The 14,359-nt window shown below is 35.6% G+C and overlaps 1 protein-coding gene across 1 annotated transcript in view; it reads right to left on the bottom strand.

The window, feature by feature from the left end:
• Window positions 1-14,359, bottom strand: part of LOC111052911 (ubiquitin carboxyl-terminal hydrolase 48) — a 67,690-nt gene that overhangs the window by 465 nt on the left and 52,866 nt on the right. The window contains exon 16 of the mRNA XM_039443519.1: window positions 5,022-5,152. Within this exon, the coding sequence (XP_039299453.1) occupies window positions 5,022-5,152 (131 nt within the window). The remainder of the gene's footprint in view (window positions 1-5,021; window positions 5,153-14,359) is intronic.

The following is a 14,359-nucleotide window of genomic DNA, read 5'->3' as shown; positions in this document are numbered from 1 at the left end:
ATCACATAATCTCGTTATCTTCTGTTCATTAGAAAGATTGAAATAATTATTAGACATTGAATAAGAAAATAATTACCTATATGCTACTGAGATTATCAATAATTGAGTTCAGTGCTTGAACTTTCATAATTTTGTATTAACTTTTCAAAATTTATAGTAGCCCAATGTAAAATACAAATGTATAGCACTAAGAAAATTGTTACAAAATATAATTTAAAAGGGAGAATCACCTTCTTAGATATCCCTTCAAAGCTTAATTAGAATGTTTTTTCTCCACAATCCTCAAGAAGAATGACCATATAAGAGTTACTTCTTTGGGACACCATAGCTGGCTAGGTATTTCCCCCCCCCTTTCTTTCTTTTCAGCACATCCCACCATGAAGACTGTTTTTATTTTATTTTTTTGAAATTTTTATTTTGTTTGTATACTGATTTATTTTGTGTATCTCGTGTTGATTTGAATAAAAATTGATTGATTGATTTGATTGTGGGTTCACTCAACACACTTTCCAATTCATTGACCTAACAGCAAACATGTTTCATTTGTAACAATCGTCATGTAGAAATATCTCCTTTTGAAACGATGAATATAAATGAATGAAATGAAATAATCAGTATTTGATATGCACGTATAATGTAGGTACGGTTGAGCACTTGTGACTAGTCAGAGCAGAGCAGAGCAGAGCAGAGCACTGACTTGGTACTCAATGACATGTGTGACATGTGAGCCGCCTCGAGACCTGTGTATTTGTATGCAATTATTATACAATTAGTAGTAAAACTTAACAGTAAATTAGGGTAAAACTGGATGTGAGGTTTGACAACACGCAATTACAGCATAATTTCTTTCCAAAGTACCTTGGGGTGACGCTTGACCGCACTCTGTCCTACAAAAATCACCTTCATAATGTTGCTGAGAAACTAAAAACTAGGAATAATATTCTACAAAAACTCTGTGGAACAACATGGGGAGCATCAGCAACAACTTTGCGCTGTTCTGCCCTAGGACTAGTATACCCCACAGCTGAATACTGTGCGGCTGTGTGGATAAATAGTGCCCATGTGAATAGAGTCAACACTCAGCTGAATAATTCCATGCGACTTATTTCTGGGACCATTAGAACCACCCCCACATATTGGCTGCCAGTTCTCAGCAACATTGCTCCACCAGGGCTGCGAAGATCTTTTGCTCTTGTTCGTGAGTATAATAAGATAAAAAATGACAGAGCACTCCCAATCCACAGAGATCTTCTGGAGCTCGGTAACAGGCTGAGGTCAAGGCGCCCTCCCATGCGCTTGGCTGAGCGGCTAGAACGTGAGAATTTCTCTGTTGCTGATAGCTGGGAGGAGGAGTGGATGGATAGAGCACCTCTCAGTGTTAGTCTGAGGTATTCTGTTGGGAGGAGTGTGGCTGGGTTTGATCTGCCAAGGCGAACATGGACAGCACTCAACAGGATTAGAACTGGGCACGGAAGATGTAGAGCATCTCTTAGTGACTGGGGTAGATTGCCCTCCCCTGATTGTGATTGTGGAGAGGCTAGACAAACAATGAATCATATCATCCGGCATTGTGCTATTCGAGCCTATCAGGGCGGTTCAGATGATTTTATAGCAGCATCTCCACAAGCAATAGCCTACATAACCAACCTGGACATTCAAGTTTGACTTGATTATTTCCTATTTCCTTGTGCAAATATACACTTTTCTTTGTCATATATTTTTGTTTGTATTCTATAACCTAGATAGATGGTTTTATTTTGTTTTTTATATATTTTTTTTTCAAGCTGACAAAGGTCAAAGACCTGCATATTTTTGTGATTTCATGTGTGTGTATGTGTGTGTCTATGTGTTTGCCATACGCTAATAATAATAATACAATTAGTGCAATTGGCAAAAACAAGCACATTCCTCAAACGACAAATGTGTGACTATAGTCACTACCATTGGCTATAGTGACATTCATAACATACTTGCAGCATTCGTTACGAATAAAACAAACGGTTCCCAATCATGCCATGCTGACTGTTCAAAGTGGAGGAGCTCACTGTAGGGGGCAAGACTATGTAACTAAAGCCCCAACGCAACAAACCACTAGGAATGGTCCATAGTCCATGGATAGACGGAGAGATTCAGATTCAGATTCCTTTATTCATGTGTTTAACAAAACATAATTCAACTTACGTTCTAGCGTTAAAAATAAATACCAGTAGCGGTAAAATGACATGGTGAATCATATTAAACTAATGAGTTCTACAGTAATATTGAGCAAGAAAAATGCAAAAGTTAAGGTACTACTGTAATGTTTTCACATGAAACGGTGAAGTTTGGACCTTAAGAAGTCCATTCTCAGAGAGGGTATCAAGGATACCCTCCCCTTCAGCACTTACCCGTAAAAAATAAAGTTAAAAATTCAAACGAAATATTATGTGTCTAAGCGAAAAAAATTAAGACTGGAAATATCAATAAGTAAAAACAAAATCATAGAAACGATAAATCATTCAGAGTTAAATCAATTAACAGAGAAGAGTAAATAATAATAAGGATAAAAATAATGAAAAAGTTAATTCCCAATAATTAGAAAATCGATATGATATAATAATTGGAATAATGAGGGAGTGGAAGTTATTATTAGAAAAGAGATTTGTTGGTTTAAATAAAAAAATAATGTTAATAACAGAGGGAAATTATTGTACAAAAGAGATTAGTTTATGTAAATAACAAGATAATATGATTATGAAAGTTCATGAAGAAATAATAATTCTAATTAGGGAATTATGAAGGGGAAATTATAATACAAAAGAGGGTAAGGGATATAGAATGAGGTTGCTAAGATCCACTCGAGGAAGAGTTTGAATAAGAAACAATCTTATGCTAAATTTATGCACTAAACTTATGTTAAACGTATGCACATTTTTATGCTAAATTTACATGAATGAAATAAAAAGAGAAAACCCATCATTTTTACTTGGGAGTGGAGGGAAATGAGAGGGAGAGAGAGAGAGAGAGAGAGAGGAGTAAGAGAAGATGCTGAACTGAGCCAAAAGTAGATACAGCCACCAGATGAAATCCGTAGCAGCGCCCGCCGGCTACCGAAGCAATTACCCGAGGCAGGTGTTAATTTTCAATAATAGATCGATTTTATTGTTGGATGAGGACAATAGGAGCGCCGTTTTTCGTAATGTGTTATTAGGAATATAAACCGTGGCCGGTCTAATTCATCGCAACGGGTATGGCATTACCCTTTCACCGGCTTTATCATTTGAGCATTTTTATCATATGTTAGGACGATCCAGTCGGGGATCCAGACTAAACGTCTGGCTAAACGGATATGGCGAGCGAAGCGAGCCGGACGGCTAAAGTGCGAGATAAATTACTTTTAACATGAAGAGGAGAAACCCATTTCTCCCTCCACAGTTTGTAGCATAGACACAGACGGACATCCTGCGCACAGTTGGATGCGCCCCGTGTCATTTTGCTTCATGTTGTTGTGATGAAAACATCTCTGTATCATACACAAACCAATATACCTGCTGACCAGTACAGCAGGATGGTGGGGAGTGTTGCCGCGTCACCTTACAAAGCTCTCTCACTCAGACACAAAAGAAGGGGAATGCTGCTAGGTAGTGCGAGTGATTAGTGGAGGATAGAGCATCGGACCTCTCCGTCTTCGAGAAAGAGCCGTGTTAAAAGTAATTTATCTCGCACTTTAGTAATATAATATTCCCAGGGATAGCTCTGATTGAAGTAGCAGTGCCCAATCAATTTTTCCGCGATAAATGCATTTCAATCTTCAACTTGGTGCCAACCTAACAAAGTCAACTCAACTTAATGCCAACCTGACAAAATTATTAATTTAGTTACCAGTTAACAACTGTTTCGAAGAGGTACTCTCTCTAGATTATAGTTCTATATTAACATATGGTATGGACATTTTTCAATTATAATTAAGAGAATAAGAAGAATATACATGCTAAAAGACGAACTTTAAACCCTTAAAAACAACCCTTAGAGTTAAAATATTGCCAAAAGATTTCTTAGTGCGCCTCTAAAGGGCCAACTGAACATACCTACCAAATTTGAACGTTTTTGGTCCTGTAGATTTTTAGTACTGCGAGTGAGTGAGTCAGTCAGTCAGTGAGTGAGTGCCATTTCGCTTTTATATATATAGATCTTGTACTGAACATTATTCTTATTTACTATGGAGATGAGATGTAAATCTAATATGGCGGTCATACTGCTAACATTTGATCATGATCAGTTATAGGTTGAGTTGGAAGTGAAAGTGGAGTAAATTAGATGCTACATCATTTATTCATTCTTTAAATCGTTCAAATTACGTTATTTCGTTTATATCATTTGATGCGGGATGTCATTTATAAAAGAACTGATTAATTAATTCGAGGGTAGCCTAGCAGCTTTAGTTTACCTTTGCTGCACTCTTCACCTTTCTCTTTGTTGATTGGTTGTCACTGTGTACCATGTTTGACTAGGATAATTATTTTCGTGAGCAGTGTGTGTGTGTATGTGTGCTGACAGCTGACAGCTTGGTTGCTGGGCTGCTTTGTGTGTGGAAGGGGCGCTCAGCTCTGTTGTTTCGGCCTTCCATGGACTCGCCGTTTCAATTGTTGGCCGTGAATAGTGTGGAAGGGGCGCTCAGCTCTGTTGTTTCGGCCTTCCATGGACTCGCCGTTTCAATTGTTGGCCGTGAATAGTGTGGAAGGGGCGCTCAGCTCTGTTGTTTCGGCCTTCCATGGACTCGCCGTTTCAATTGTTGGCCGTGAACTTCGTTGGCGAGCCTTCTGATCTCATTCTTGGACGATCCAGTCGGGGGTCCAGGGGGCGGAGCCCCCTGGCTAGACAGATATGGCGAGCGAAGCGAGCCTGACGGCTAGTACAACATATTATTATGTATTATTTCATGATTCATCATTTTAATGAATTGTGTTTTGAGTAACATTGAATAAATAAATAAATGTATGAAAAAAATAAATAAATGAATAGATAGATAAATAAATAAATACCTTGGGCTGAGCTACTGCAACAGGCAGCTTGATGGAGTCGACCTTCTGAACGTACACGTTGGCTGATTCGAAGTTCAACCTGGCTTTCTCCTCTTCTTCATGTCGTTCCAACAGACAAGGATAGCACATCTCTGAAAAAGACAATTCGCATCAAAGTAGACATTTCCTTTGCCTAGTATATTTCAGGGTTAAGTGTAAGAGAGGTCCGACTGCGCCCTAACTTCGCCCTCCCAGGTATAAAATAAAGGCAGTCATTCTATTCTATTCTATATTCGACAATTTTGCTCAAATTTTGAACGTTCGATGAAATTGTGAATTCTATGAGCTCAATTTTTCAAAGAATAATGAGTAATCAATTTATTCTTGTGGGCTGAGATTCAGAACCAACAAAAATATAGTTTACAAACCTTGGAAATGAATCAAATACTAAATAACTGACAACTGCAATGCGATTATTTTGATGTAGCCAAAATCGAATTGCTCACCTCAAAGAGTTGTCTACTTGAAAAATTAACCACACAAATCACAAAGCGGATCAATATCATCTACTCAAGACACAAATCTTAGATTCAATTATATATATTTTGCTCAATCATTCTCGATGTGGAACGTACTTTCAACATTATTTCAGAATAAAGACGCAGTACGCATTTACATTATGATTCTATGAATAAAATATCAATGAATGATGAATTATCTATAACAAATATTTATCAAATGAGCATTGCGCACAATAGAATACAATGAATAGACTGATTCAAAACGTCGCTTTAGGAGGTCAAGTTCAAGCTTTAGTCAATGGACTATAATTTTTTTGGAAATAATTAAGAATTGTTAAAAGTTGACTTGATGAAATAGAAGCTAAATATAAATTGATGCATCCTCAAGTACTTGAAGGCCCTACACAAAGGCCCTGCTACAACAACACCTATTGCATCTATAATCTACTCGACTGACTAGTCAATTTAAATCTATAGATTAAATAAGTGTCCGGCCATAGAATAGTTGTAGTGAAAGACAGTGATGTGCAAAGAAAAAGAGGTGATGGCGGGTGATCCAGTGTTGAGCTGTGGGGTAGGGGGTAGGAGGATGGCAGCATTAGCTCAAATTAGATAAGAGAAATGCCAATCCACCCTTAAATCGCCCCGACTTGGGGCTACCCACTGTGCACATTAGCGCCCTCTCATCACAGCAAACCCCCTACCCCTTGCCACACCACACCACCCTAGCCAACTGAACAGTTCCGTATCGCTTGATGGTTAAGCTAAAGTGATTAAGGCCCGGCTTCCGAGCTCGGGATTTAGCCAAGTTCTACACTTTAACTGGCTTTAAACTCTGGAGTCAGAAAATTGGCTTTCCGAGTCAGAGCGTTAACGTAGTCGAGGACTTAAATAGACTCTGGAGTTTAGAGATCATGTTGTTAGACCCTGGAGTTTATAATTTCGCTTTCTGAGTGAAGGGCTTATAAGTCCGGGACTTGAATTAGATTCTCGCCTTTTTCCGAGTCGAGGATTTATTAAAAATCGTCAAGTCCAGAACTTAAAACAGCCTAATTTTAAACCCTCGACTGGGGTAGGGTTTAAATTTAAGTTCTAGACTTAACTGAGCAAAAACAATTCTGTTATTGTTTTGGAGTAGATGAAAAGCCAAATAGATGTCATGGAATACCTGAATTATTTGGATTAGTCCATCTAAATTCATAATTTATAGTTTGCAAGTTTATTTTGCAATAAAATTGTATCAGAATTATGCATAAAAAACTAACCTTATTTTACGAATGAGACATAACCTTAAAATGTTCAAGAAAAATAATACAAGGATTGGCTTGGAATTTATATTCCAACCTGAATGTTATTAATCAATGTCATATTCAACATATTAATATAACAATAATAAATTATTATTCCAGTTTTTTTCTGGAATTGTTGGCATTATAGCAAAACGAAAACAGCTGATTGCAGCGGGATAATTCAAATGAGCATGCTCTGCAAATTATTTTGTGAAAATACGTTTCTTGAAAACAACTACGTTTTCAAACTCAATAGCCTTGTGACAAGAGTAGTATTTGATTACTTATTTATTGATTGATTTTTTCGTGTTTTAGATTTAAGATTTTTCAGGAGAAAAGACTCTGATATTAGAATAATAATTTCCGTAGTTGGACTTTAGTGAGAAAATATATAATTTAGTGAGTAAGTAGTATTTTTGCAGCGACAATAAGATTCTGCTAACTTATGTCTAAACGACTCTGATAACCAGCAAATTCAGGGATATTTGCTAGTTCTCACGGATGAGGCGGCTCCACGAGGCAAGGACAAGGCGGATTTTTGGTAGCCTGTAGATATTTTCACAGAGGAATGCTGCAGACCTGGCAAGTACCCGCTTGCCGAATCTCGTGAGAACCGACTCTTCCAATAGCAGCAGTTAGGCCTTCTGGCACACTGACGTGGAGAGGGGCAAGTTTTCCGGACGGAAAACCTCCAGTCGTAAAACAACAGAGGTACCGAGCGGATCAAAACCCATACCGTATTGCAAAAAGTTAAGTTAGTTTTCCGGCATTATGATATACGTGAGTGTCCTGTGGTTTGGGATTACGGTGGGAGTGATAGCTGTGGGTAAGTGCCAACATTTCTAGCTCCTTATAAAACTTTTTCACCCGGCCAAGACCCTAATTAGTAAAATTCTTGTTGTAGTAAAATTTCTAGTTAGCAGAATCTTATTGGCAGGTAGTTTTTGTAGGAATAATATTTTGATAAAATGTACTGCATATTTCGTTCTTTAAATTTCAATTAATTGACATAATAAATGAGAAATTCTTTAGGTAATACAATGTTGTTGTCTATCCAGTTCCCATGACTCCCTTGAAGTAGTAATGAGATATCTTCAACCCCCATCAAGGGCGGTTACAGCCTGATGAAATTTTTATTCCAAAATCACTGGTTAGGACCAATGATCAATAATAGCATTAAGTAAAATAAAATGTTTATTCATTCATCTTTCAAAAGGTTAGGTTTTGCTTTGAATAGGCCTACAAAGAAATCGAAACGTATTTTCACAAAATAGTTTGCAGAGCATGCTCATTTGAATTATCCCGCTGCAATCAGCTGTTTTCGTTTTGCTATAATGCCAACAATTCAACAGCAAAATATTGTGAATTTCCCTCATGTTTACTACATTAAAGTCCTGGACTCAAATAAGTAGTCGAGAACTCAATAGACCCCGGAGTTTAGAAGATAAAATCGTGACTCAGAAAGTCGATTTAGACCCGAGCGCTTATTTTAGTCGTGGACTCTGTAAGTCCAGAACTTATAGATGCCGAGCTCGGAAACCGTCCCCAAGAGTTAAATAATTTGTTTGCGTTTTGCCAGCAGGGTGGACCGAGTCGCATATCCTTCTCTGCCCGTCTATACCCACCCAAACTTTATCGCTGCTACCGCTTCCTCATCATCAAAAACTATCATTATCAACTTTATATTTTGAAAGTTTTCTATCATGAACATTGTTTCAATATGGAGAAAGATGCACAGTAGAAACAATTATTAATATGGATTTATTGCTTTGCAAAGAATATAAGAACCTTATTCACCAACTTAGAGTACATTATTTTAAATCATGCTCTACTAATATTATAGAAAAATAAAATTTGATAATGCAAAATAGAAATATTTTTTGATTCAAATTGTGAATATGGGACTAACTTCATATAAATCATATAAATATGAGTTCTAAGTGGGAAGTAATTCTTTGATAGCAAATCACAGTAAACAAGCATAGGTTATTTGTTCAATATTATTTCAGCCATAAGATATTCAATAAAAAGTTTATTTGCTTGATGATCAAATACAAAGCATTTTTAATGTTATAGATGCGTTGAAAAAAGTGCTTTCAACTTTCCAAAGACTTAAAAAGATATATTTTGAAGATATATCAAATCAACTGCAAACTTTAAATAAAAATCATGGGGTTTTTCAATGTAACTTTAATCGTTGTTATTGGAGCCCCTAACAATGTATCAATATCACAATAGTAAGTCAAGGAAAACCTGAGTATTTCACAAACGCTACATGCCCAAAATGTATCAGCTTTTGTTCAGTGCCTACACGTACACGCTTTCCCTTATAAACGTCGAGTGTTTTCACTCAAGGTAGGCCTATGACTTGCAGCGAGCAAGCAGTGTTTGCTCTCAACTGTGCGTAAATGCATTCTGTCGTCCTTTATGAAAAACTGGTTCAAACGCAATTGGATCAGTAATTCAAACGTGAGATGTAACACAATTATAATAAATGCATGTAAATCAACTGCACTTAGGGCCGGCCGGTTTCCGAGCTCGGCATCTATAAGTTTTCGACTTACAGAGTCCACGACTAAAATAAGCTCTCGGGTCTAAATTGACTTTCTGAGTCACGATTTTATCTTCTAAACTCCGGGGACTATTGAGTTCTCGACTACTTATTTGAATCCAGGACTTTAACGCAGTAAACATGAGGGAAATTCACAATATTTTGCTGTTATATTGTTGGCATTATAGCAAAACGAAAACTTCAGAACTGATTGCAGCGGGATTATTCAAATAAACATGCTCTCCAAATTATTTTGTAGAAATACGTTTTGATTTATTTGTAGGCCTATTCAAAGCAAAACCTAACCTTTTGAAAGATGAATGAATAAACATTTCATTTTACGTTATGCTATTATTGATCATTGATCCTTTCCAATGATTTTGGGATAAAAATTTATTATTGTTATATTAATATGTTGAATATGACATTGATTAATAACATTCAGATTGATATATAAATTCCAAGGCAATCTTTGTATTATTTTCTTGAACATTTTTAGGTTATGTCAGTCGTAAAATAAGATTAGTTTTTTATGCACAATTCTGATACAATTTTATTCCAAAATAAACTTGCAAACTATGAATTATGAATTTAGATAAACTAATCCAAATAATTTAGGTATTCCATGACATCTATTTGGCTTTTCATCTACTTCAAAACAAAAACTGAATTGTGTTTGCTCAGTTAAGTCTAGAACTTAAATTTAAACCCTACCCCAGTCGAGGGTTTAAAATCACGCTGTTTCAAGTTCTGGACTTGACGATTTTTTATGAATCCTCGACTCGGAAAGAGGCGAGAATCTAATTCAAGTCCTGGACTTATAAGCCCTTCACTCAGAAAGCGAAATTATAAACTCCAGGGTCTAACGTGATCTCTAAACTCCAGAGTCTATTCAAGTCCTCAACTACGTTAACGCTCTGACTCGGAAAGCCAATTTTGTGACTCCAGAGTTTAAAGCCAGTTAAAGTGTAGAACTTTTCTAGATGCCGAGCTCGGAAACCTGCCCTTAATAGTAGATTACTGTTAAACTCAGACTGTGCATGTGACCCAATGTTTATATGTTTATCGTAATTTCGATGCAAGGAAAACAAAGTATTTTTAATAACAAAATGAACTTACCAGGATCTGTTTCAAATGTTCCATCTCCTTTTGGCCTATATTCAATAGTCGCATCGTGAGAATAAAAGTTTTTGAGAGTATCCCACTCATTCTCTTTCAAAATGCATAACCTGAAACAGAAATATATATATTTATAATTTGATGATTATTATAAACGCTGTGCTAAATAAAAACTGATAAGCTGAATGTAAATCAAATTCAATTCCAACAAACGTTCAATAAAAAAATTCAGTTACGGACTCGGAGTCTGGAAGAATTTGTCAGAATTCAGTGTAATTCACAATTTCAAATGGTTCGATCTGCATTAAAATTGTTGAAGCCATGACAGAGCACCCGGGAAAATTCGGCAATAGACGCTCGGAGAACAATAATTAGCGTAAATCATTGATAGGGAATAACGGTCATTATTTATTCCCCAATTTTTGTCGGTTTATCCAAAACTACTATTGTCAAAAGTCGTTCAACAACATGAACTAGATGGATGTTTGACTTGGAAAAGCAGTGCTTTTCTTGTAATGGTTCACTAAAAAATCATTTTTACACAAAATTATGACATTTTTTAAATTATAATTATCATGATAGAAGATTTCAAATTGAATCATCAAAACTGTTTTTCGAGGATGAACACCTCTAGTGGTGTTGAAACCAGAGTTATAAAGCAATAAAAATATTTCGGTATTAGATATGATTAATGTGGTATGCTTGGAAAAACAATTTATAATTCAATATTCTTATATATAACAAATTTTTGGAATGAAATCAATTCAAATTTCTATATCTATATAATAAGAGAGAGTAGGGTTGTGTTTGTTCGCATCAAAACATGTCAACTTGTGGATTGCATACCGGATAAACGGGAATGATTTAGATCACCAAATTTTGAAAATAGATTCTAAAAATATCAATCTCGTGCACCTGGAAGCCCAAATTTCAATTTTCCTTCTAGATTTTTCAGAATTAATGTTAAAATTCATCTATGCTACCGTACATGAAGTTCCATGGCTACATGTTGTTGCAGCCCAAAGTGTGTTTTTTTATGAGGAGGTTATAATGCTGTTACAAGACTACCATATTCGAACAACAGTGTAGCGCAACGGTAAAACGCTAGTTTACGGAGCGATGGTTCCTTGGTTCGAATCCCGATGCTTCCCAATTTTTTGTTCTTAATTTTTTCCCTCGAAACGTATTATTATCAATTATTTTTTGAAGGAATTTGTTTTCATTACAATTGAACTTGGATTTTATCAAATAATTATTTTTAATGTAAAATTTTGCCACCAGTACAAATGAATTGGACATAGTCTTCATGCTGTAGGCCTATCATTGAATTTCATAAGAAAAGCATGAATAGATCACAATAAAATAAGTAATAATTTATATTCTTCAGTTATAATGTACTATCAGACACGAATTCCCAGTGAAACGAGTATTTTAGGTATTTTGTTTGGAATTGGGAAAACAAAAGGCTGCCTGATTCAAATTGAGGAGGATCCTAATCGAACTAAAATTTATTGATGCATTGGAAAAATCAATATGATTCTGTGAGGTTTTCAAGTATTATGTATTCTTCAGTTTTCTATACTATAATAAAGAACTGGCTTATACACGTAAGGAATAGGGAATTATGTTTGATGCATCATCACGTCTGAAATATACTCAACTGATTAATTTGAAATTTTGCATATAGATTCTTAATTAACCGAGGATGGTTATTTATGCCTATTTTCAGTTCTGCAAGATTTCATTATGTCAAGTTTTCAATTTGTCATGCATCCAGTTGAACATTTCTTTTAAAAGGGACACTAGATGATAGGTATGATTGGGGATCCTATTCGAATAAAAATAACTGATTTTCTGTCGCATCAAAACCGCACCGATTTCTCAAACCGTTCAAAAGTTATTCTCATTCAAAGATACTGATAAATCATCCATCAATCCATCATCTTTACTATAATAATGGAAAGAGCTGGCTCATACAGGTACGTGATGTAGGAAAATTATGTTTGACACATCATCACGTCTGAACTACTGGACTGATTGATTTGAAATTTTGCATAAAGATTCTTCATTAACCGAGGATGGTTATAGGCCTATTTTCAAATTTCGAATTTTTTATTACGTCAAGTTTTCATTTTGCAGTTTTAAAATAGACCCTTGCGAAGCACGGGTTACCTACTATTAATATTGTTAGATATAAAATATTGTAAAACTAGATTTATTGATAATAAATAAAATGGTCTTTGCCCAGAACGTCTTGTTGAGGTCTGAATGGTTCATTGATTTAGTATATAGTAGGCCTACATTGATAACTGATTCAATATTTGATCATCCTATATTGGATGGGAAAGGGAAAACTTGTTTCAACAGAATATGTGGTTATTTTGAGTCATCGATGAAACATCGATACAAACACCCCTCAACAAATCATTCTTTCTTATAAATTCTAATATGCTGGTACCTATTATTAAAAATGTTTTTATAATTTTAAATTATTTTGATAATTTTATATGCTAACACAGAGATCGTAACTGATCCAACAAAATCGTTAACCGCGCATGCGCAACTATTGGTTAGTTCACCCAAGGAACTTGGCAAGCTCGAGCTCTGTTACACGCTCTGTTCGAGTTCCGATCTTGCTCGACCTGCGATCATCTGCTCGAGTGACGTTCGATTGCGGAGCAGAGCGTAAGTCTGTACGCACCTTAAGAGATAATGGTGTATCAACCGTAACAGGTATCTCGATATTTTTAAATTTGTGGTTGTTACAACTTAGTTGTACAACAAAGTCTTGTTATTCGATAAATATGTCCTGAGTTTCTACAATAATGATGATATCTCAAATATTAGATTTTTCAACTGCCTGAGTACACAAAGTGGGAGTCAAGCTTTTAATTGAGGTAGATAAATCCTTACTGAATAAAATTACTTGAATGTTAGCAAACACATTTTTGTTATATATTCTGGTTACCATCAAGTAAAATAACGTTTATTATTTTGTAGGATTAAATAAAATAATATTTTAGAATGATTTAAGTGCCCAATGTGTTTTAGCATACGTGGATGAAATCCACCACAAATATAATATCATAAGTCGACGTGGAATCACGATATTAATATTGTGATATGAGTTACGTATTTATTATAATATATATTTTGCTTCTCACCTTTCACTATCGATTTGTGGGTGATACAACAGCTTTTTATGTCGACACAACAGCATAGAAGTCATCAGGCTTGTAATTACATTTTCATCGTCCGGTTTCCTAAAACAAAAATCTGCAATTAGAACAATGCGCTTTAAAACAACTTTACAAGTATGGAGATAAATTTTAAAGAGCAGATTTCAAATCATCATGGATAATGTGATCTACACATAGATCACATGATTGAATGAAATGATCAAACGTCCATGCCAACCGGTGCAATTCGAATCCACAACCCGCTACCTGGTTAGCACACTCAATCGTCTCAACTATCTTATTTAATTATGTGACTTTTTATAATTTGTGATAAGGTTTTTTATTAAAAAATATCAACTTTGGAACAAGCGGTGAAATTGGGATATGTACAAATTAAAAACCGTGGAAAAGACTAATTTAAAGGGGCTACTCTCTTAGTGGTAACGATCATTTACCTACAATCATAGAGAAACAATAGCATAAGTAGATATCCATGGATATGGATAAGTAGATATCCCATGGTATAGGGCGTTTATGTCGCAACTCATACTGTTCAAGCTGATAATTCATCAGCAACTCATCATCTCAAGCTGATAGTTCATGTAATTCTTTCCTGTGAAGCTGTGTGACACTGGTAGTCTCTCATATTGTGCTGTTCATACACTCTAACCCCAATAAAACAGTGGAATTTGACAATAAT

The sequence above is a fragment of the Nilaparvata lugens genome, chromosome Y, assembly GCF_014356525.2.
Source record: "Nilaparvata lugens isolate BPH chromosome Y, ASM1435652v1, whole genome shotgun sequence".
Lineage (NCBI taxonomy): Eukaryota > Metazoa > Arthropoda > Insecta > Hemiptera > Delphacidae > Nilaparvata > Nilaparvata lugens.
The sequence above is the reverse complement of the archived record's forward strand: the minus strand, read 5'-3'. Positions and strand labels throughout refer to the sequence as shown.